Source organism: Varanus komodoensis, unplaced genomic scaffold (assembly GCF_004798865.1).
Source record: "Varanus komodoensis strain SLA01 unplaced genomic scaffold, ASM479886v1 scaffold1, whole genome shotgun sequence".
In the NCBI taxonomy this organism is placed as follows: Eukaryota; Metazoa; Chordata; class Lepidosauria; order Squamata; family Varanidae; genus Varanus; species Varanus komodoensis.
The window spans coordinates 87,516,897-87,539,637 of NW_025335268.1; the positions used below are offsets into that span (position 1 = coordinate 87,516,897).

Genomic DNA, 22,741 nt, shown 5'->3' on the forward strand with positions numbered 1-22,741 from the left:
TCTTAGATGACTAACTTGTAGAAGTTAATATCCTATATTTAGCCCATCTAACATGACTGCAATACAAGAGCCCAGACAAGTATAAATACACAGTCATACATGGTGTGGGAAATACGCAACCCTCTCCCCAATCACAGGAGTTGGTTGAACATACTTTTGAGATACATCTTACTCCTGAATTAACGTCATCATTTTTCTTGGCTTCAAGAAGGATCAGAGTTCATCTCGTCTAGAAAATTCTATCAGATTGGAAACTCCATTTGCTTTCTAAAGCTCTTGTTAATTATTATGGGGAACAACTGGAAGTTTAGCTGCTTAACATAAATAGTACTACTGAAAAAAATGACAAAATATGATATGTAAGCTGTTTAAAGGATGGGGGCAGTATCCAATGGACAGCAGCTGTGAATGGCCAGCCCACCAATTTTGTTGTGCAAGTGATACCTACCGCACGTAAAATGGAGATTTGAATACTTCCAGGGCCAAGCCAAAAGAAACACTCATTTCGGGTCTTGCCCTTTGATGCACTAAATACCTGTCCTGAAAACTGTGAGTGCCTCTTGCACAATGAAGCTAACAAGGCTGGCTGCATGCAGGTGCTAGCTACCAGATACTGTCCCAAGTAGCCAGGAGAGAGGAGGATAGTGATACAATGTTGAATGCTAATCAGTTATATATTCTTACTATTAAATTCAAGTTAAAGCTCCAAAGCATTTTTAAAAATAAAAAGATCACCTGTGGTAGCCTTCCCTAATCAGGTGCCATTCAGTGTTTTAGTCTATAGCTCCCAGCAACCCAATGGTCAGGGATTATGAAAGCTTTAATACCTTGGGGGAGGACCAGCTTAGAGAAGGCTATACCACAGAGTATAAAGTTGGCAAAATGAGTTTATGGTGTCCTACATCACTTTTAAGTTGCAGTACTGGAGAGGTTAAGACTTGATTCTAATCTCCAATGGCAAACCACTGTAACAAATGTTCTAGGTAAATTATACCATTTGTGCTCTTTAAAAAGAACTTTAATACATTATAGATTGTGGATACTAGTAAATATATCTCAACAATAGAACAAGGCTATATAGCAAGAGAACCTAAAGAATCAGTTTTGTACAGCAACAGACCAAACTTAAAATTTATAGTAATTCCATTTTATTGGAATGTAGATGACCAGGAAAAAGCTATGACTGCATCCAGAAACAGTTATTCTCTTCCCAGTTTTGCAGGCAGTTGGCTTCAGATGACATTCAAAAAAATAGGTTCACACCTGAATCTTCCAGTAGCTGCTGCTTTGTTTTAAACTCGTTTAGATTTCTTAATATTTTAAGTCTTTAAAAAACCCTTTAAAGGTACATTTTCACAGGTCTTACATTTAGCCTGGCTTTGACTTGCACAAAAATATATCTTGACCTATAGAAAAACACAGCTATATTCAATGGGAGACAAGCATCATTCAAGGACGATATAGATCAGTATCCAGAAGTATGGAACAAAGAACTCCTAAGTTGAGCTTGTATGAAGGCATCCCAAGACCATTTGTGGAAGAACGCCTAAATGAAGGGAAACCAATCACAAAAGTCATTACACAAAAAACATTACTCTTAGTAATCACTCAAGCCAGTAGCCTACCCAGAGAGAGCTTATTTGACTCTGAGGATCCAGGAAGCCATGTTCCAATCTCATGCCTTGCAGAAATAGTCAAAACTTTCCGAAGTTTTATTGTGTTACAACCTGGAATTGAAATGGATTTACTTAGCTTTTTACTACTTGATGTATACAAAATACTCTACACTCTTGGCTGCTTTTCCAACAAACGACATTTTTACTTGGATCCTGAGTTTTGCTGGATGAACTTTGCCACCAAAGCTGCAGTTGAGCTATATTCATTCCATTTTCGTAATACTGGATTTAATGGTGCTCTGGGAGATGTCCATTGTTTGGATTTATATATCTGTATGTACGCATTTGTGTGTAGATGTACATAGGTAAATTTGCCTGATTGGCGCTTCTGCACCACCTTATTCTCATGTTCTGATAGCATCTCAAACTTCATGATGCAGGTTGTTTAGATACTCTCAAAATACTCTGGGGCCTTCCAGAAATAGATGTATTTAATTAGATAATGTGTAACTGGAATTGCACACAGGTGAACTACATTCAACAATAGCATGTGACTTTTGGAAGGAGAAGGTTCTACCAAAGCTTATTTAGCCATGTTACAGTAAAGGGAGTAAAAGTTATGAAATCAGTGCCAGTTTCTGTGCCACAGAAAAAGAATTGTAAAGGTGTGCCGCACCTTTACAATGTTGAGCACCTTACGTACATTAAATGGTAACAATGCCTATTAAATCCATTTTAATTCCAGACTCTAATGCAACAAAATGTGGAAAAGTCAAAGAAGGCAATACTAAAAGGCAATGTAAAAGGTGTTCCCAGGACCCATCAACAGAAGGATTGTTTTTTCCCTTGAATGAAACAGTCTTCTCAATAAAGTTGAAGGGGTTAAAGTGGAATTGATTTAAAAAAAACCACCAAAACCTTCCCTCTTTGATACATGTGATGTTTGTGTAAATGATAGACCTTTATTTTTATGAACCGGCACCCTGAAAGTTCCCCCCACCCCCAGCTAAATCCATTTCTTTTCAGGCCTCTACACTATATTGCTGCCAAGTTTTAGCAGAGGCCAGGAGATCCACTTGCTGCCTGCTCCTAACCAAAAACAACTTAATCAAAATAAATTAATCTTGGAAATAGTCTTTTCTATAACTAATGGCCAGGCCACAATAATGGGATGGTAAATTTATGCCTGATAATGTATTAGAGTTATGGGCCATTTGAACTACCAACACCACATTTCTATAGCAAGCTAATGACAGGCTCAACAGACATGAAATTTGGGTTTGTGGTACCCAAAGGATTAGATGCTTCTGTTAGTTTGACCACAAACTAAAACCCCCAAGCCATGGTTTGATCCTAATTTGCAGGGGCTGGACACTTCTAAACTCCCACTGCAAATAGGAATGGGAGAATAACACTCCACTTTGTGCAAATGATGTAGGAAATGATGTTATACAGTTCAAAGACAACTCCTGGCTGAAAGTTAGCATCCATACTGTTTGAAAACATAAACAGTGATCACAACATGGTCCAATCCATTAATATGCAGGTCTTGCAGAACACATTCATGTAATACTCAAGAGAAACAAACCCAAGAGAAACAAAACTATTCCAGAAGTCATAGTTTTTGGTATTTTACTTTATGGGATACAGCTGAGGTCAGAAGAAAGAGTCGCTTCAGGAGTTTTGTCATCGTGCCTTTAGAGAGAAAACTGTTAACAGGCACTGCAATTCGGCCTTTCATTGTCATCACTCCTCAGCAATACACAAGTTTACACAGACTATCAATAGCTCAAAAAAACAGCTCTGATGGCTTAAAATCAAGGGATGTATTTTATTAAAAGACATAAAGTTCACAGAAAAGCATGCATTTTGCATATTTTATTCTGTCTGCATGTTTTCCTTTCCCTGCAAAAGCACCTAGATTTGGGGAGCAGGGACAAATATAAAGCAAGACGGCTTGCTCTAGATTTGCAGAGTAGATTTGATGGGCATATAACAGCTGTGATAAGGGAGGAACCAAATAGTATGGTACTATTTCATACTCCATTTGCACTTGGAACCTTTTTCTTCCCACACTTGTTATTCCTGAACTTTTGGAACCTTCTACATACCAGGTTTTACATATCCCTGTACATACCAAGTAGAAAACTCAGGTTCAGAGATGGAAAACTATCATTTATGAGAACAGATGATCAGAATATGGACTCTAGTTTAAAAAGTACATCAAGCTAATAGGCCCTACTGGCTAGATATAGACTCTACATTTGAGATCAATACAAAAATTCTGGTTCACATGTTTTATCAGATTTACATGTGTTTCCCATCCTTAATAAATACAAGAAATAATGTTATATTAAATATAGGACATCTAAAATTCAATTCTTACATAATAAAATGGTTGGTACTCACCATACTGCTTTCTTCAAAGGCAAGTATTACACTGCAAATTTCAGACAGGATCTGTAGAACTTCAATGCAACAGCATCCTGCCAGCTCCTCAAAATTAAACCAGTGTTGTGATATTCTAAAACTACTGATCAGTAACACTCCACTTCGTGCAAACGATGTAGGAAATGATGTTATACAGTTCAAAGACAGCTCCTTTCTGAAAGTTACCATCCATATTGTTTGAAGACATAAACAGTAATAACAACATGGTCCATTCCATTAATATGCAGGTCTTGCAGAAGCCAACACTTGACAGTTAGTCCATGACAGGCTGCCCTCCTTAAGAGGAGGTGACAAAATCTTCATAATATTCTGGAAAGTAATTTTGTGAAAAGCAGGTGCCTAGCCATCTTTTCCCTACTCTCCAGAATTTAAAAACTCCATATTCTTAAAAAACCAAAAAATATCTTGAAATGGACTTAAGTTAAATGCTCAATCAATTGAAGTAGTAGACTGCATATTTTCTCTGCCATTCCAGGAAGTACCTTATCAAATATTTAGTCTTAAATTAGGTGAGCAATTTTATTTACAAATGTGGATACATAACCCTAAACATTCATTTGTAACAGTAGCCTCCAAAAAGTTACTCCAACATTTAATATACCATTCATCTCATTTTAAACAGTGCAGTGGTTTTTACTTAGTACTATAACTTCAGAGTTAGTGCTTTTCAACTATAAAGGCACGATCTTGCTACTTTAACACAGGAATAAAGACTAGCTCAGGCAAACTTCTAACAAGGAATATTTAACTATCACTTCTGTAAAACAATAATGAATGTACAACTTTATTAAAACCCTAATAATAAATTATGCAGAATAATTCTGAGGAAGCCTCTGAAATATAGGAAGAACAGACTGATATCAGAGGGGCTTTTTAATTGCTATTGTTTTCATAATTCAAGTTTGCTTCTTTACACTGCCTTAAGATAGTAATACTTTGCTTGCTAATTTCAACCAAAAAACACAATTCTGTAACACAACTTTAGTTATTGAGGGTTTCTTTTAAGAAAATTAAGAGCCTCTTTTTCAGTCAGTCTGTGGCAAAAGCTTGCAGAACTGTATGCTCTTAGATTTTACTGGTAAGCAACATTGCATAATTTTAAAAGAATAAAAATTGCTGTTAAATACATGCTGCATGTACAAGAATATACCTCTCATTTATTTGTTACCCTGTTATTGGTACTTTTCCAGATTGTCCTTTGCAACAGCTCTCTAGCAAAAAGCTTTCAAACTTGTTCCTTTTTCTGCAGAGATTTTCCTTTTAAAATGTGGGTTTCTGTCTCTATAAACCAAGGGACTAGAAATTGTTTCTTGTGAAGGAAAATCCTGTTGAAAAAGCAACAAGCTCAACAAAAGGCTGCTTTCTGTCCCTGTGGATACTGTCCTTATTTTTTTTTCCATATAAATTGGTACAGCTCTCATTTCTCCAAAATAATCAAAAGGTTACCGTATTTTATATAGGATAACAATATTACAAAATTCTTAGTTACTAGTCCTTTTGAAACATGAATTAGAAAAGTAATACACTTTTTAGTCCACGTACAAATCCATACCATTTAAATAATCTGGATCTTGAGCTCTTATTTCAAGTATGTCAAGCTTTTATTAAGTACTTCCACAAGACAGGTATTCTTCACTTCGACTATCTCTGCCATCCATTTCTGGAAAAACAAAATAAGGAACTGCTAACACTGTTGAGCTCCATGGTTTATATTATACATTTTCACTATATTTATTCCAGCAAAATCATTTAATTGGAAGTCCACCTGTGTAAACTCTAAGTTTAGGTATAAATTATACTAACAGGAATAATACTGGCTATAGTAAAATTTATTCAGAGTTATGCACATTTTTTTTAGAATACAGTATAGCCTCTTGTCCCATATCATCTGTCCCAATCTTTAAGTAATTTAAGTACCATTTCTACAGCTCTATACATGCAATGATTCATTCTATAGGAGAAGAAGATACACATTCATATTGCTGGGGGATGCATGATGGACTTCTAAAGAAAATCACACCATATAGTCTCTCAGAAATTAGCAAACTGTTCTTTGCTCATTCATTTTCCCCATATATTTTACATTAGCGAGAGAGAGATAAAAAATATCCAAGATTAAGATTTTCAAACTGAATGTTTGTTCCCAACCTTTCAGTTGCTACAGAATTATTTTGCAAGGTTACATACCAAGCAAGGCTGTTGTTTCACCTACATCCTCTTTTAAACTGTTACTATTCAATGTGGATTCACTGGTAGAAGATGCTGATAAGTCACTTGTTTCATTTCTTCTCTCTTCTTGCGCAGCCATGCTCCAACTCCCTGCTGAGTTGGTGCCACTTACTGATTCAGCCACTGTAACTTCAAGTACATCTTTAGGTTCTTCCTTAAAATTGAGGAAAAAAAGCTTTCAACACCAAAATCAATACTGGAAAGGAGGCTGAAGTAGAAAAGAGATTAGGATAATTTACCAAGAAAAAACAAACTCCTTAATCAACACTAAGCCATTTTCCTAATTCCTGTCACATTGTAGCATGGTCCAGAATACCGAATAGCTCACAACCCAGAATAAAAGCAGGCTTGAGTGTAAATGGCTCCCACTCAATTCTGCAATCTACAAGACTAACTGGAAGTTGTTTGCACTACACTTGCTCGCACCAATAAACTTAACATGCAGGGTTATTCCATGCAACAGTGACAGCAGTCAGGCATTTATACAAGAAAGGGTTGCACGTAGGATCTTTATTACAACAGGAGGCAAACCTGTTTCCTAACATTAGGTAGGTGAACCTCATTCAAACAAAGGCATACAATGCAACGCATAGGTCCTGTCTTGCAACCTCTCTTTTATGACCAAATGCTGTACTATATGCTGTACTTATACAGATGTACAGATGACCAAGTCCCAACAGCCTGATTGAGCTAATTGTTCCTAACCCAATACACACTACACGGTAAAACTCTTACTGGGACTGCAGCAGCACTTCCAAAAGCTGCATGAGATTTTCAACAGCTTGTCTGATTTCCCTGCAAGTGGAAAGCTAGCATGCTACCTCCCATAACAATTTTTCACGAGTGGAGAACTGTTGCATATCTGAACACTATTATCCCACCATCAAGACTTCCCTGCTACATTCTGGTACACTGCGGTACATTGCCAAGAGAGGCACAAAGCATTTTTTCCCTGCATGTTCACCTCTGTTTTAAGGACAGCTTTATGGGTTATTGTTTACATCTGTAAGAGGGACAGTGCATACAAAACTAATTTCTTAAAAACTAAGAAATATTTTATTCCTACAGAAGAGAGAAGTCTGACAGAATGGGAGGGGAATAGAGCCAAGCAAGTACTCTTTGACCAGCTGTAAACAGTTTTATGCTTGGCTGGGTTATTAGATTTTCTGTACAGCTGTGTGTATATAGTCTGCAGTGAAGAGGAACAAACCAAATTTCAGACTTTCTAACCTTTCAGTGATTTCAGTCCAGCAAAACTGGCCATCCACCACTCCAGGGATATCCAGGTAAAACATGTATTCTACCACTAAGCACAGGCTCTCCCACAAAAGATGGCATGGCTTGGAGAAGCAGTTATTACTTGGTTTCATGCAAGATGCCCCAAACCAAGAGGCTTCTTCACAAATTTAAAGAATATGCTTGCTACATACCCAATATCCTAGAGCTTTGATGACATCTAGTTTACACATTGGACATGTTCTGTGTTCTAATAGCCAGGGATCAATGCAATGCCTATGGAACACATGTCTGAAGACAAAAGACAATACCTTTAAAATCAAGTATAAGAATGCCTCTAAAATTGAACTGTTATGCAATAGAACTTAGCAAGCCACAAATTAAAATAATAACAGAAAGCTTAGGCAGTAGGTAGGAGGATTACCTAAAACAAAACAATCTGGGACTTGGACGAGGCAGTATATAGTATGAATACAACACTTGTCAATATGCTGATTGGGCTAAAAGTAACTATCTTTACAAGCTCCAACTAGTTAGTTATGCTGTAGAAACTTTTTCAAATTTCTGCAAAAAGGAAATTGAAAGTAACAGCAGTAGAGAGAATCTAGAGAGTCTGTTGTAGAAGGCACCTTAGCTTATACGCTGGATACAGCAAGCTCTCCTCAAGCTACGTCCTTCCCTCTCAATGTTCCAGAGTCCTCATTAGCTGTGTTCACCTGGAGGAACACCTGCTTGGTTCACCACATCATCACCCTCACACTAAGGAAAATACTATGATTTAAAATGGCACATGGCTGAAGCTGGACTGGCCAATGCTGTACAGGCCTTCTTTGCGAACAGAAATGAATATATTGTGTTTCTGTGTTGTGATGCATCTCACTGTTACTTCTAAGAAGGGGTATCTGTGAAGAAGCTCAATGAAAGATACAGGTGCTTTTCTGTATGGCTATGAGGATGATCTCCTCCTCCTCCTGCGAGTCTATGGATTCCTACCCCCAATCTTTTGCCCCATTATCTTAAGATCACTTGACAGTCTGTGGAACAGAAGTTTGTGGAACAGGAGAATGTATATCCAAAGAAGAGTTTGTGGGTGCATACATATGTGATAGACAGGCAGTCCCCATAAACATAAAGTGAAAATGTGAAAGTGAGATCCAGGTTGCAGGTTCAAAAACATGGGTGTCAGCTCTGCATAAGTGGAAGTCCACTTCCAAACAAAAGTTTAAAGCACCTTACAATACAGTGACACCAAACTCTTGCCATGTTAAAGAAATTGAAAAGAGACATATCCTTGTCCTTGGAAATTCATGTTTCTCCCTGCCTTTCCATGAGCTCATGTCACACTGCACAGGTGGTGTGGGAAGTGGGCAGCAAAAGTGCCTTGTCCAGGTCAGCAAAATAGCTTGAAGCCGCTCTGAGATCCAAAGCATGCACGTGTACAGTAAGGTGGCCAGAATGACAAGTTCATTCAAACTGCTTCTTAATCCTCATTTATCACATTCAAGATACAATGTAAATAACAACTGCATCACTTGAATTGTGTTCCCTATCTTGAACACACACCCATTTAGTCAGAAGCTGCCTACTTAGGAAGCACAAGGATCTCAGCTATCAAGAGAAAAGCGAAGGATGATCAACCTATTCCAACTCTGTCAGTATTAGAAGTATCTGTAGCCTAATTTTCCTATTTATATCTCTTTTGCCTCCAGTCTAAGCATTTCCACCGCATAAAACTGGCCAGTTAGTGCTATCACACAGAAGTTCAGAGCTAGAAAATTAAGAGCTTCATAAAAACAAGGACATTACTTTTGTATGCCTTAATAAACCATAGATTACAGAATAGCTTCAATGCATATTTCATGAACTTCATTTTGTATTTCTGAGTAAAGACATCACTTGAAGCAAAATACATTGCACAATTTTAATAAACTTACTTGCAAGGCAGAATTCGAACCGTTTCTTTAGGTTTATAGTTTTCAATGCATATAGCACAATTCTCAGCATCGACATCCAAACCCTTTTTTTGAAAAAGAAAGAAATCACCCTAAGCAACAAAATCATCTTCAGTGGAAGATCAACTCAGGTATAACTTAATAAAATTCTGATAGTATATATATCTGTGGTGTGAGAGCAGATGAACACCCAGTTCAGGGGCTAAAGAACCCAGAATTAACCAAACAACTGCCAGTGGTTCTGGGGGTCAGACATTACAATGATAACCCAGGAACTGGATGTTACCAAGAAGTTGATTGAAAACAGATGGATGCAGGAGGTTGCATGCTTACTAGCTCACTCCTGCACTAAGAAGCTAGAAATTGCCATGAAACAAAAACTGGGTGTTCATCTACTCTCAAACCACAGATTACTTTTAAGTGGTATTACTTTGATCTCCTTCACCTTCTTAACATATACATGTTATATGCTTGAATTTTATTTATATGCATTTTCAATATGTTATATTGACTTGTGGTTGAATTGTTTTTTCTAGCATTGTATTGCACAGCATTATTTATTATTATAATGGATTTAAACATTAAGTTGGATTTTTAATTTAGATAAATAAAGTAGTAAATTTCACTCTCTTTTTAAAAAATAGAGTTAATATCATAAACATGGTACAAAGACATCTACAGTCTCATCAAAATGAATTAATGGTTCTGTCAAACTCACACACATTAAATCACTTATCTATTAAATGTAAGCATTTATTTCATTTTTTAATCTTATGAAAGTTTCTGTCCAGCTTAACTATCAGCTCTTGTTTTTAAGGATGCATAACATGTTAGTTTTCCTAAAGTTACAGTTTGCCTCAATGCACTTCAAAGATGGAGAGGTATAACTTCTCCAAATAACTTCTGTATTCCCGGATTGAGGTAAGTCTTTAGAAGCTTTTAGTACGTTTATTTATTTAAAACATTCCTAACCTGATCTTTAGTTGGACAGACATCAGACCACCTTCTAGAGCAGTACTGTTCCTTCCCTAAGGCTAAAAGACATGGCACAGCAGGAAAAAGGGATGGGGAAAGAAAGGAAGGATGGGAGAAGAAAACAAGCAGGCACGAATACTTAATATTCAAACTGGGATGGAAAGAAGATTGCAGTTCAACTATAAGGTTTGGTGGCCTCCAAGGCATGGCCTAGAACAGCCTATAACACAGTCAACATTTATTGACTGTACAAATGAAGCCTTGATTTTATGGGCCCTTGCTAGAACCTGTCAATATCTCATCCCTCATCACGTAAGACTGAAGGGAGCAACATAAAATCAACAGAGCAACCAGTTCTGGTGCTCTTTCTCACAAGGACATTGATTCCAAAAGTCTTTATGAGGGGAAAAAAGGATGGCAGTTGGACTAACTACTGTTTCTTCTCAAATCCACATGAGTTACTTCATCCTTATGAATGCACATATTGGTAAACTCCAACAAATTAAGAGTAACTAGCATAACTGAGAAAGCTTTTCAGATCTCATTTTGCTTTCTTGCGCAGTTATATAACCTGCTGACCAAGTTATTGAGACTCATGACCTAGACCAGGGTGGTCCAAATGTTTGTATCTCACGGGCTGCATGAGGACTTTAACCTGAACTCAGGGGCCGCATGATGAATCACATTTCCATGTTGTAAATTAAAGTGTTAGCAATATATTTGATACATTTGATACATTTAATTAACCATTAAATGAGGGAGTATTAATTTTCAGATGATTTTAGGACTAACTGAATGAAAAAGAACACTTTGTGGGTCTGTGATCTCCACGAGAGCCAGGCAGCTCCTTCTCCAACCACAACCCAAGCACAATGACCACTCCACTGGGGTGGCCCATCCCTTTCTTCCTTGTTTCTCCTGCCCAGAAACCCTCCCATGTGACCCCTCCTGGCTCCTCCTTCCTTTTTGGAATTGGCACACTGAGCCTCTTGTGCTTAGTCGAGGAACACTCTCCCGTTGATGAGCAATGCAGGGCATGCTGGAGCAAGCTCTCCCAAGGCAGCCGGCCTGTCCCACTCTCTTCCCAGGAGAGCTCACTGCAACCATGACTATGCCAGCACAAGGATCTGGACTGGGGGGTGAATGGAGAGGCTCCAAGTGGAAGAGTGCCACAGAACAAGGCCTTGGGGGCTGCATGGGGCCCCCTGGCCACATGTCGGACCACACCGACCTAGTTTTAGAATAAACAAAACATCCTGCCTTCTTCAGAAAGAGCATTTTAAAAATTATGAAAAAGTTAATACAAGGCATTTAAAAACCAGGCAGGATTGTAAAAAGATAACTCAGGGATCCTCAAAAGTTTCAGAATGCCCGCTGAGATGTATTTTATTTTCAACAGCAGACACCAACCCCACCAAAGCTTTTAAAGCTCCTCAGCTTCCAAAGAAGTTTTGCCATGTATCATTCTGGGCTGCCATTCATGAAGCAAATCCAAGGTTCCTTTGGGTGCTTGAAGTCAGCAATGTAATTATTACATCTCAGCAACCTGTGTACATAATCACGCACAGCATGTTTCACCCAATTTTTAAAATTCATTTACTGATGAAAGAGTGTCTGATCAAAATTACCTTATCTTCATACTTTACAACATGCAGTGGCAGCAGACTAATTGCTTTCAAGGTTTCTTCTCTGCGGCCCTTAAAAAAATAAAAGTTTAGTAGTCCAAAATTCGGTGACATTTTTGAGCAAGCATCTGAGATAGAGAATAATAAAAGATTCAGCATTTTGTTACTGAAAGGTGCAAAGCAATTCTTTACCAATATAAGACAAAAGCACATAAAGTAAATTTCAGATGATAATAATTCCTACAGTATTTCCCTAAAGGAGTTAGAACTATGACATTTCCTATGAAGAATTCCTCCATCTACAATATTTAATCCAAATCAGTCTCACTTTTGTCACCTGCAGTGCAGTGCAGTCCTAAAATATTTGCTTCCACTTAATAACTATTACTGAAACAAAATTAGGAATGACAAGTTACCAATTATCTTCATTTCACATTACGAGGCAGCTAGTAAATCCAAACATTACTAAACAAAGTGTTCCTAAGTTTGTATGTCTCCAGCCAGTTTAAGTTAAAATGTTATATGCGGTCAAGATCTAGAAAATATCATCAATTTGGTCATACAAGCACTGTAATTATCTTAAACTTCCAACATTATGGAAGAGAACCATTGAAAGAAATGGTGAGAGCTGAATTTCATGCACCAAGCTGAACCAACTTTCCAATTCCTTTCCTGTAGGGATATTATCAATGAAGAACTAAACAGGCAGTTAAACTTGGTTATATCTCCACAGGACATGAACATGCAAAATAAGAAGAATTTAATCACCTGAGAGCAACTGCTGCCCAGTTCTAGTTTAGAATGCTAATCTAAACAGTAGAGGTACAGTTCAGGTAAGTCTCATTCTACAAACATGTCACAACAGATACTAATAAACAACTTATGTATTGGTATTAAGAAACATATTCAGGATAAGTAGCATTCATAGATGAGGCAGCAAGATAGGTGACAATCATTTTTGCTTATGCTGGCAAACATTTTTCAATGAAGACAGAAAGGATAAAAGAATAATTGGTAATTACCTGGTTTCTAAACTGTGATCCAGTATAGAGAAAACGCTGTATATAAAAAAATATAAGCCACGCTAAAGATATAATCATCATGGTGATAAATGCAACTGCTACAAACACAACAGATTGTCCTTTGATATATTCTTGTATGTGTTGTTTACCAAAACCAATAGTCATTTTCACAGGAATCCCTCTTTGCACTGGCTTCAAGATTTCCATTCCTTTTGGATACCCAACCATAATTACAATTGCATTGCCAGTACCTGTTGAAGGAGAAGAAAAACAAGAATCAAGTGAGATCTTGTAAACTGTTTTATCTCCTTAGCAAAAGTCAAACCACCTCACATCTTTCTCAACTAAATCTTTCTTGTGCTGCCCACAGCTGTTTTAGACCAATAGTATACTGAAATTATCACTTCTAGCCGTTTAAGCAGGTATATGCAAAACAATCAAATGTAATTACTATATGAGAATTTAATCTGAAATTATGTTTCAGTTTGAAAACATTAATATATGAATTGATGTTCGATGCATGAAAATTTAACAGCATTTATTCTGCTTCCACCTTTTGCAAACCTTTTAACTGTAGCCACATGGATCCATCTAAAAAAAATTATACTGTAATGGTATGCTTTGCAAACCATGTAAGAAGAGATAAGCTCTTATAATACAGCCCTGCTGTAATGAATGAACCATTAACAAAGAAACAATCTATATTAAGTGTGCTATTGATAATATTCTGAAACTTTGGTTTACACATTTCATTTTATTCAGTTTGTTTACTACAGATACCAAATAAGACACAGAAACATTTTAGTATGTGAGAACATGCCTGTGATTAAGAGGCCCAAGAATATAAGATATGTAAACAACAAGAAGTCAAAGTTCCACTGACCTAGTCAGGAAGTACAGTTTTGTATTTTGGTATCTTAATTACCAGCATGCCAATCAAAGACTGTACTTCAATAAGATTGCAATCCAGAGATATTACATGGTTTTTATAATGGAAGAGGAAGCAGGCCATGATTCAAATGCAGCTTCTGCATCTTAGTTCCTCCCTTAGTCCATCAGGCATCCTCTTGTTTCCCTTTATTTCCAAATATGCATCTTGTGACTTGTCCTCTTACATTTCACAGTGTGCTTTGCTTTCCCTAATCTTGAAGTCCAAACCAGAACTACAGAAGTCTTCTAATTAGTTGGTGAATAAAAAGGAAGGCGAGAGGGTGGGAAAAGGTATTCATACTTTCTGTTCATGAAACTCTAACCTCAAGACTATAGCTAGAAATCGCATCCATTTTTTCCCCATCTACACACCCTTAACATGTGTTCAAGCAAATACTGAAAAGATTGCATGTATTCAAACAAGTACTAAGAATCCAAGGTAAAAATTGCCTGGAGTTTCAAGACTTACTTCTTGATAAGTCAGTTTGCAAAGTCAAATTTATTAAGCCACAGTGTATGCCAATGACCATTTGGGATACACAAGCCCTGTTCAAGGAATGTGCAAGGGTTGCATAATGGTCACACAACTCATCTCCAGCAACAAGCCATGTTTATAGCTTGTGATTTCAAGATGGTGCCCATGGGCTGTGCAGCCCATCATGGCTTAAATAAGCCACAATCAAGCAAGCCAGAGCAATCACTCAAATCCAGTAAATGAGTCAGGATCTCTTACTCCCCCTTTCTTCAACATAGCGTTCTAAAATACATGTCGCAGTTTGAGAAATCCTAGTGAATCTCAAAGCAGAACAAAATAACAAGATGAAAAGCAAGAGGAAGACCACAAGAATATAACAACTAAGCCAGTTTAATCCATTTCTCTCAGTAGATGAGGTTGCTCAGAAAAAACCATGGAAAGGAGACAGCACAGACATTCAATCATAAGCAAGTCATTCAACTAAATTATAACTGGCACAATATGGTACTCCATGTTGGTTTCAGAATGATTGCAAAGCCTTTGGAACAATTCATCTGATAAAATGCCCTTTCACAAGCTTTAGGGAAGCAGTAACTTCAGTGCCTCTAAGTCTCATAGAGCAATGGCACTCAGGCTTGTTTTTCCTGTATCTCATCTACCCTCTGGTAAATCCAGCGCATCTAGAAATTACCATGCTTCTCCCATACTCAGTGGCTGGGTTCACAGGTCATAACAAGCAACCCTGCATGGTGCATGATTTTTTGCCTGGCTGTGCTTGATAGATGATCAAGTGATTTCTAACCTAGTGTGGTTTCCACCCTCATTCACTCCTCCTTCTGTTGGCATGTGTCCCATCAGTCACTCTGAATGAAATTCAATCACACGCTGGATGGTTGGAACTGCTCCTGCAGCAGCTGCCACTCTTACAGGAGACTCTGTGGTGGCTGCATACCAGATCCATGGAACCATGATGCTGGGGTTTAGACAGTCAAGAGAAACCATGGTAAAAGCATGAACTACAGAACAGATGTTTACCACTTACTGCTGTTTCTAAAAACCATGTGCACCATGCTGACACAACAGATCACCCTGCAAAAGAAATCAGCATGGCTTGTTATGTCGTACAAACCTGCCCAATGTGTCAACTGCCTCTGTCCCTAGTTTATAAAGTATGTCCTGACTGTTATGACCATCTGTTCCACTCATCCACTTTCAAGAGGTTTTTGATTTTAGAAATATTTAGAAATCTTGAACCATTTTTGCGGCAATGAACCATAACCAGTTTCCATAAGGCTTTCTAGGATTTCTTAAGGATGATTTCACCTACTTCTCAAAATTCATATTCCTCCTCAATTCTGTTGTTCCATTATACCATCAAGAAGATGCTGTGTGCATTCAAACAGAATGCTTGTTACTCTACTACTATGTTAGGGGTTCTCTGCAAGTTTTGAGGACAGTGTTATTTCTGAACACTTATTGCTGCTCTGGCCTACAGAGGTACACATGTTATTTGCTAACTATGGCTCCTTTTTCTTGTTCAGATGCTATTAGTAATACAAAACTAAAAAAATATTTTAGGTACCTATAAGTGCAGACACTGGGATGAAAGATACATTTTCTGGAAGACATTATAAAGCAACATGGTCCATATAAGTGGCTAGTCTGTTCAGTGTTTCATACAGAAGCACCATTAAGTAGCATATGTTTAACCTATTTTTCCTCTTAACATTTTAGTTACAGCATCATTCATTTTTAAGAGGGAGAAAAACTTTATGGCCCTCTCATGAAGTTTCATTAGCTTGCTTCTCTTGTTTCTGTGTCACACAGCTGCTAAATACAATCACACCTCCAAACAAGCCAGTTGCTACTGCATCCAGCACCACCCATATTTCCAAAGTCTGGGCAAATTACCTCTGAGTGAGTTGATTTAGGGTCATGCTTTATGAAGTCCAGAAATAAGATATAGTACTTTCTAGTTTGGCACTTTTTAATTATCTTTAGCCCTTCTAAACCATTAAAGGAATATGATGAAACTTTAAAAGGGGAAAATGTCTAACATAATAAAACAGGTAATCTAATAACATTCAAGGGCATAAGATTCAGGACAGACAAGAAAAATGTTTCTGCATGCAAGTCATAATTTATGGAACTAGTATCACAAGATGGCCTACAACATGTACTTTTTTTAAATGCAACAGACAAGTTCATGGAGGATACATCTGGCTACAGAACCTCCATATTTAAAGCAGTACATCACTAAAGAGCAAATGCTTGTGACAACAGGTAAAGACTGTGGTCTTCATGTCCAGCTTCAGGGACTTTTTGAAGGCTCTAGCTGGTTACTGTTAGTAACAGCATGATCCACTTAGGGCATCTATCCCCAACCAGATGCCCTCTAGATGTTTCATTGTGAAAACCAAGCGGCAGGGATGAGTGAGAAGAGTGTAGCCCACCTTTTGCTCCTTGGGGGAAACAGGATATAAGTGGAAACAAATGAATAAAAAGCCCAGGATGCTAGCCTAAATAGTCCTGATCCAGCAAGTCTGTTCTCTTGTACATACTAAAGTTAACCCTTGCAACTATTCCACATATGGAGTCAGATCCAAATTATGTTTATTAAGAACAAAGGCCTTGTTTACACATGAAGCACGGAAGTTCTGAGGTGACAAAATGGGTGGCAGCACTGCAGACTACATGTAGGAGATACTGGGTGGTTGTTTTTTTAACAGCTCCAGAATTAAAACAAAAATAAAATATCCCTGCAAACAGAAAACCACTACAGCAAGAAGTCCACTGGGCTGGATTTTTCTCCCCCGTGTGTGCCTGTGCATTTTACATGAAGGCACATCCAAAAATGGCATGCATCAACTCCAGTCTCATGTCTACCATGTCATTCCACTGCAGATTTCCTCTCCTGGCACCTTCCAGAGGTGTTTGGCTGGAGGTCCCTTCATTCCTGGCCACCATGGCCTAGCTCAGGATGATGGGACCAGCAGACCAACACTTCTAGAGAATCCCAGGTTGGGAACGCCTGTTCTACTGCACGTGGAGCAGGGCAGTTTTTATGGGAGTTATGTCTGTATTAAGTATTCATAGCATCACAGATTAATTGTCCAAGAGCTTTATATGCCTCCACTTGCTCCGAACTCTTGCCTTCTTAACGGCCTCGCGAAAGAATGGTTTGCCTGCATCTTCCCCCATCTTTCCTCTCTTTCAGCTTGGGCTCCGTTCCCCGCCACTTCCCATATAACCAACCCAGATGCCATGCCCGCACCGGATGCTTAAGCAGGCGCTTCCCGACATCTGTCCTACACCCATCGCCCCCCCCCCCGAGCCATTCCTCCCAACGCCACTCACCGAGGTGCGACATCGTCAGGGTGGAGTTGCCGAATCGGAGCTCGTTGTAGACCACGACCGCAGCCGCCCTCTTCCTCGCCGCGTTGGTGATTTTGTCCTTCAGGCTGCAGCCCCCATAGGCCACCAAGGCAATCCAGGCCGGAGGCGACGGCGCGCTCTGCCCCGACAGGGCGGGCGGCTCGGGGATGTCATACTCGCCGTCGGGCTCGCAGCCTTCCATGTGGCGGGCGGCGGCGCCCCGCGGGATGCCCACCAGGCCCTGCGCGCCCTCCTTGGGCGAGCCGTCCGCGTAGCGGCCGCTCTCAGAGCTGCTGCGCACCGTGCGGTTGGTGCCGGGCTCCGTGTACACCGTGCTCACCCACGCCGTGTACCACACCAGCGACCAGGCGACCCGCGGGCAGCCCACGGCCGCCAGCAGCAGCAGCAGCGGCAGCGCCACGCGGCGCACCAGGACCATGGCTCCCGGGTGCGGCGGCCAGGCGAGCAGCTCGGGAGCCGCCAGCCAACTTGCCCGCCGTCGCGGCAGCGCATGCAACCTCCTCCGGGTTCCCGCCCCTCGCCCGGGGCGGCCCAGCTTGCAGGCTGGCGGGGAAACGGCTGCGTCGCTGCCGCCGAGCGTGGAGAAAAGAGGCGGGACAGAGCTCGCGTCGTTCCGCCCTCTTGAGGCAGAGCGGGCTTCTTCTGCGCGGGCCAAGCCGAGTGCGGTTAGGCCTAGCTCTGCTCTTCCTGCTTAGTTGTTCCCCGCCGCAGCTTCCCTTTGTTTGGAGACCGCTCCTTCCCTTCTCCCTGCCACGGAGAAAAAGCGACCCTCCCGCCTCTGTTATGTACATTACCTTTGATGCTTCCAGAGAAAGGAGTGGCTGAAATACATTGCCAACCTACGTAGGTCCACGCAGAACTTAAGCCCATTGAACTAAAGGGGACTTGTTTATTTATTAAAAGTTTTTATATGCCGTCCGATACTAAAGTCTGTGGGCGGCTTACGAAAAAAAACAAACCCAAAACAACTATATACAACAAAGAACATACTGCATCCAATAAATAATGATAAAACCAATGATAAAACCAATTAATACTGGGAAAATTAAAAGGTCTTCGCCTGACGCCAGAAAGAATAAAGCGACGACGCCAGATGAGTCTCCCTGGGGAAGGTTCTTACTTAGTCCCAAGACCGAAAAACCAACTTCCAGTTATGCTGGCTGGAACATGCTGTAAGCAGTGGACCTTTTTCTTTCTAAACTTTCACAGGATTGCCTAATAGTATTTATTATGTCTGATATATCAGAAATGAACACCCTAGAAAGGAGACTTCCCATCTGGCAGAGTCTGCAGTGTCGTAATGTTCCAGTGTCATTACTCTTTAAGGACTCGTTAAACCCACTCCTTTCCCAGTGCAAACAACAAAGCAGTAAACACTGTGTAAACACTGGTGCAGGAAAAGAGTAACCGCAAAAAGGGCAAATGCTATTTTGGGATGCATTAATAGAAGCACAGAAACATAGAAACAGAACGAGTCAGCAGGGGTCTCCTGGGCCATCTAGTCTGACCTCCAGCACCAGTCCCGCTCACGACATGCCCACGAAAGCATCACTTTCATATTACCAGAAGTACTAGTTCTCCTGTACTCTACATTAGTCAGACCTCATCTAGAATACCATGTCCAGTTCTGGGCACCACATTTTAAGAAAGATGCAGAAAAATGGAAAAAGCTTCAGGGGAGGGCAACAAAGATGATCCAAAGATTGAGAACAAAGCCTTATGGGGGGGACTGAGAGAAGTGGGTATGTTCAGCCTTGAGAAGAGAAGACTGAGGGAAGGGGGGCATGATATCTACCTTACCAGTACTTGAAAGGCTGTCACAAAGAGGAAAGGCAAGATCTCACTCATCCCAGATGTAGGACACAGAATAATCAACCCAAGTTGCAACAACCCAGATTAGGCTAGATATCAGGAAAAGTTTCCTAACTGACAGAGCAAAATAGCATTGGAACCAGCTGCCTAGAGAAGCATGTGACATACATTCAAAAAGAAACTAGACAGTCATCTGAGTGGGATGGTACAAAATGGTGGTCTGCAACATCAGGGGGTTGAACTTATTTATTTAAAAATTTTGTATCCCGCCCTGTACAGTGTCTCAGGGCAGTGATAACATAGGTAATTAAGACACAGCATCACAATAATACATAAAATCAACATTGAAACGGTACTAACTTTTAAAATGCTGGGAAAATAAAAAGGTTTTGGTCTGGTGCCAAAATGAAGAAAGTGTCAGCGCCAGGTGCACCTCTCTAGGGATCCATTCCATAGCTTGGGTGCCACTGCAGAGAAGGCCCTTCTCTGAGTAGCCACTCTTCTGATCTCCTTCAACGAGGGATCCCAAAGAAGGACCTCTGCTCCAGTTCTTAGGGGCCAGGCAGGAATATATGGAAAGAGGCGCTCCTTAAAATATCCAGGTCCTAAGCTGTTTAGGGCTTTATATATCATCACTAGCACCTTAAATTGGACCTAGACTTCAACTGGAAGCCAGTGCAGATGGTGTTATATGTGTATATCTGCCAGTCCCTGTTAACAACCTGGCTGCTCTATTCTGAACCAATTGAAGTATCCGGACTGTCTTCAAGGGTGGCCCTATGCAGAGTGCATTACAGTAGTCCAATCAGGAGGTTACCAGAGCACGGGTCACCGTTGAAAGGCCCTGTTCATCCAAATATGGGAATAACTGATGGATCAGCCAAAGCTGAAGGAAAGCCCTCCTTGCCAAAAAAGTCACCTGAAACTCCCAAGAATAACTCTGGGTCAAAGAGCACTCCCAGACTACGCACCCTGTCCCTTGGGGGAGTGCAACCCTGTCCAAAACAGGGCAAAGATCATTTACCTGGAGAGTTGAACCACCCACCAACAGGACCTCCATCTTGTCTGGATTAAGCCTCAGTTTATTGGCCCTCATCCAGCCCATCACTCCAGCCAGACACTGGTTAAGGACAGCCACTGCCTCACCTAGATCAGATGTAAAAGAGAGGTAGAGCTGGGTGTCATCAGCATATTGATAACTGTGCACCGTGTGGTTGCGCAGCCCAAACCCCTCTCCCAGTGGTTTCATGTAGATGTTAAACAACATGGGGGATAAAATGGAGCCCTGTGGAACTCCATGGCATAACTGCCATGGCACAGAGCCACAATCCCCCAGCACCACTTTCTAGAATCGGCCCATCAAGTAGGAGCAGAACCACTGCAGAGCAGTGCCTCCAACCCCCAACTCAGCCAGCCTATCCAGAAGGATACCATGGTCAATGGTATTGAAAGCCGCTGAGAGGTCCAGGAGAACCAACAGGGACACACTCCCCCTGACTCCCTACACAGGTCATCATACAGGGAGACCAAGGCAGTTTTGGTCCCATAGCCAGGTCTGAATCAAACTGAAATGGGTCCAGATGATCAGTTTCCTCCAAGAGAGCTTGGAGTTGCCTAGGCACCACCCACTCAAGCACCTTGCCCAAAAGCAGGATGTTAGCCATTGGCCTATAACTGGAGGCAATCTCTGGGTCCAGGTTTGCCCTCTTCAGGATGGGTCTGATCACTGTCTCCTTCAAAGGTATGGAGACCAGACCCCCTCAGAGAGGCATTAACTACTTCCTGGACTCAGGTACAAATCCTATTCTTGGCTTTGAGCATCTATGAAGAGCAAGGGTCAAGTGAACAGGTGGTGGGTCAGACTTGTCCAAGCACCTTGTACACATCCTCAGGCTGCAATAATTGAAACCTATCCAGCAAAGGTGGACCAGATGGTGCTCTGGACACCTGTTCCAGGAGCCTATCAACTGTGGAGTCCAGCTCATGGCAAATCTAAGCAATTTTATCCCTAAAGTGCTGGGCAAGTCATCACAGTGGGCTAGTGATGGTGCAACAAGGTCCTTTTGGGGGCCGGGGGTGTAATAGGCCTCGCACCACCCTGGATGGCACTGTATGCAATGGAAGCGGAGGAGGATTCTTTCTTCACCGCCCTCATTGCCACAGCATAGGCTCAGTAATGAGCTCTCAAATGTGTTCGGTCTGATTCAGCCCGAGTTTTCCTCCACCTACGCTCTAGCCATCTCCCAGCCTGCTTCATCACCCATAATGCAGGAGTATACCAAGGTGCTGCACAAGTTCTGCATGGGGGGGGGGGCTTAGGGGCAATCATGTCAACCACCCTAGTCATTTCCATATCCCACAGATCAACTAGGGCATTGACAGAAGCGCCAGCCATATCAGGCTGTAGAAGTCTTTGCCAATGGTCACAGTGGCAGGATTATGCTTACCTAGTTATTTCTGCAGCACCCTGGCCAAACTTTAAAAGTCATCTACTCCCAGTCAGCTTTTGGCCAAAAGTGACAGGTAGAGTACTCAAAGGCACATATTTCACTTTCTCCCACACATGGAGCTTAAGTTGTTCTGAAGATCCCACAGGGGGAAGAGGGAGGTGGCAAGACAGGAAAGTGTCCAGTCCCTGCTATCACTAAAAGGGCTAGTTAAAGTATAACTACTTTTTTTTACCCCATTGACTGTCAGCTCAGGGGCTGTGCCGGTAGTCCTAACCTAGCTACAATTCTGGCATCTAAGTAATGTAAGAAGACTTGTAACTCTTCAGCAATATATGTTTAGCAATATTGATTTTTTTTTTCATTTTTTCTGCTTTAGATCATGAAAGCACTGTGATTTTTTATGTATTCCAGTTAAAATAATTCACCAAAATATTCTGACTGCAATTTCTGCAAAATGTTTTATTTTATGTACATGTAATGATTAATAAACATTTTTTACAATAATCAGGTGGTTCATTGGTCAATTCACACTGCAAATTGCAATGCAAATTAGGAATAGCATGTGGACGCAT

General features: G+C 40.6%; 1 protein-coding gene and 1 non-coding gene across 3 annotated transcripts; both read right to left on the reverse strand.

Moving 5' to 3' along the window:
* Positions 1-1,131: 1,131 nt before the first annotated feature.
* RNF149 (ring finger protein 149) lies at positions 1,132-18,446 on the reverse strand. 2 transcript variants are annotated; one of them, XR_006415098.1, is made up of 8 exons: positions 17,869-18,446; positions 13,107-13,357; positions 12,088-12,156; positions 9,467-9,549; positions 7,727-7,823; positions 6,255-6,450; positions 4,026-5,727; positions 1,132-1,546 (listed from the first exon to the last, which is right to left on the reverse strand). XR_006415098.1 is itself a non-coding variant. In XM_044433915.1 (7 exons), the coding sequence occupies exons 1-7, from the start codon at positions 18,323-18,325 to the stop codon at positions 5,672-5,674; spliced, it is 1,209 nt and encodes a 402-aa protein (XP_044289850.1). In that variant the 5' UTR covers positions 18,326-18,446; the 3' UTR covers positions 1,132-5,671. The 2 variants fall into 2 exon arrangements, 1 of the variants encoding a protein (XP_044289850.1); XM_044433915.1 differs by having other exon boundaries at positions 1,132-5,727.
* On the reverse strand, positions 3,266-3,374 carry LOC123034491. The gene has a single exon (XR_006416776.1). It is a non-coding gene; the product is annotated as a small nucleolar RNA SNORD89 (small nucleolar RNA).
* Positions 18,447-22,741: the final 4,295 nt, after the last annotated feature.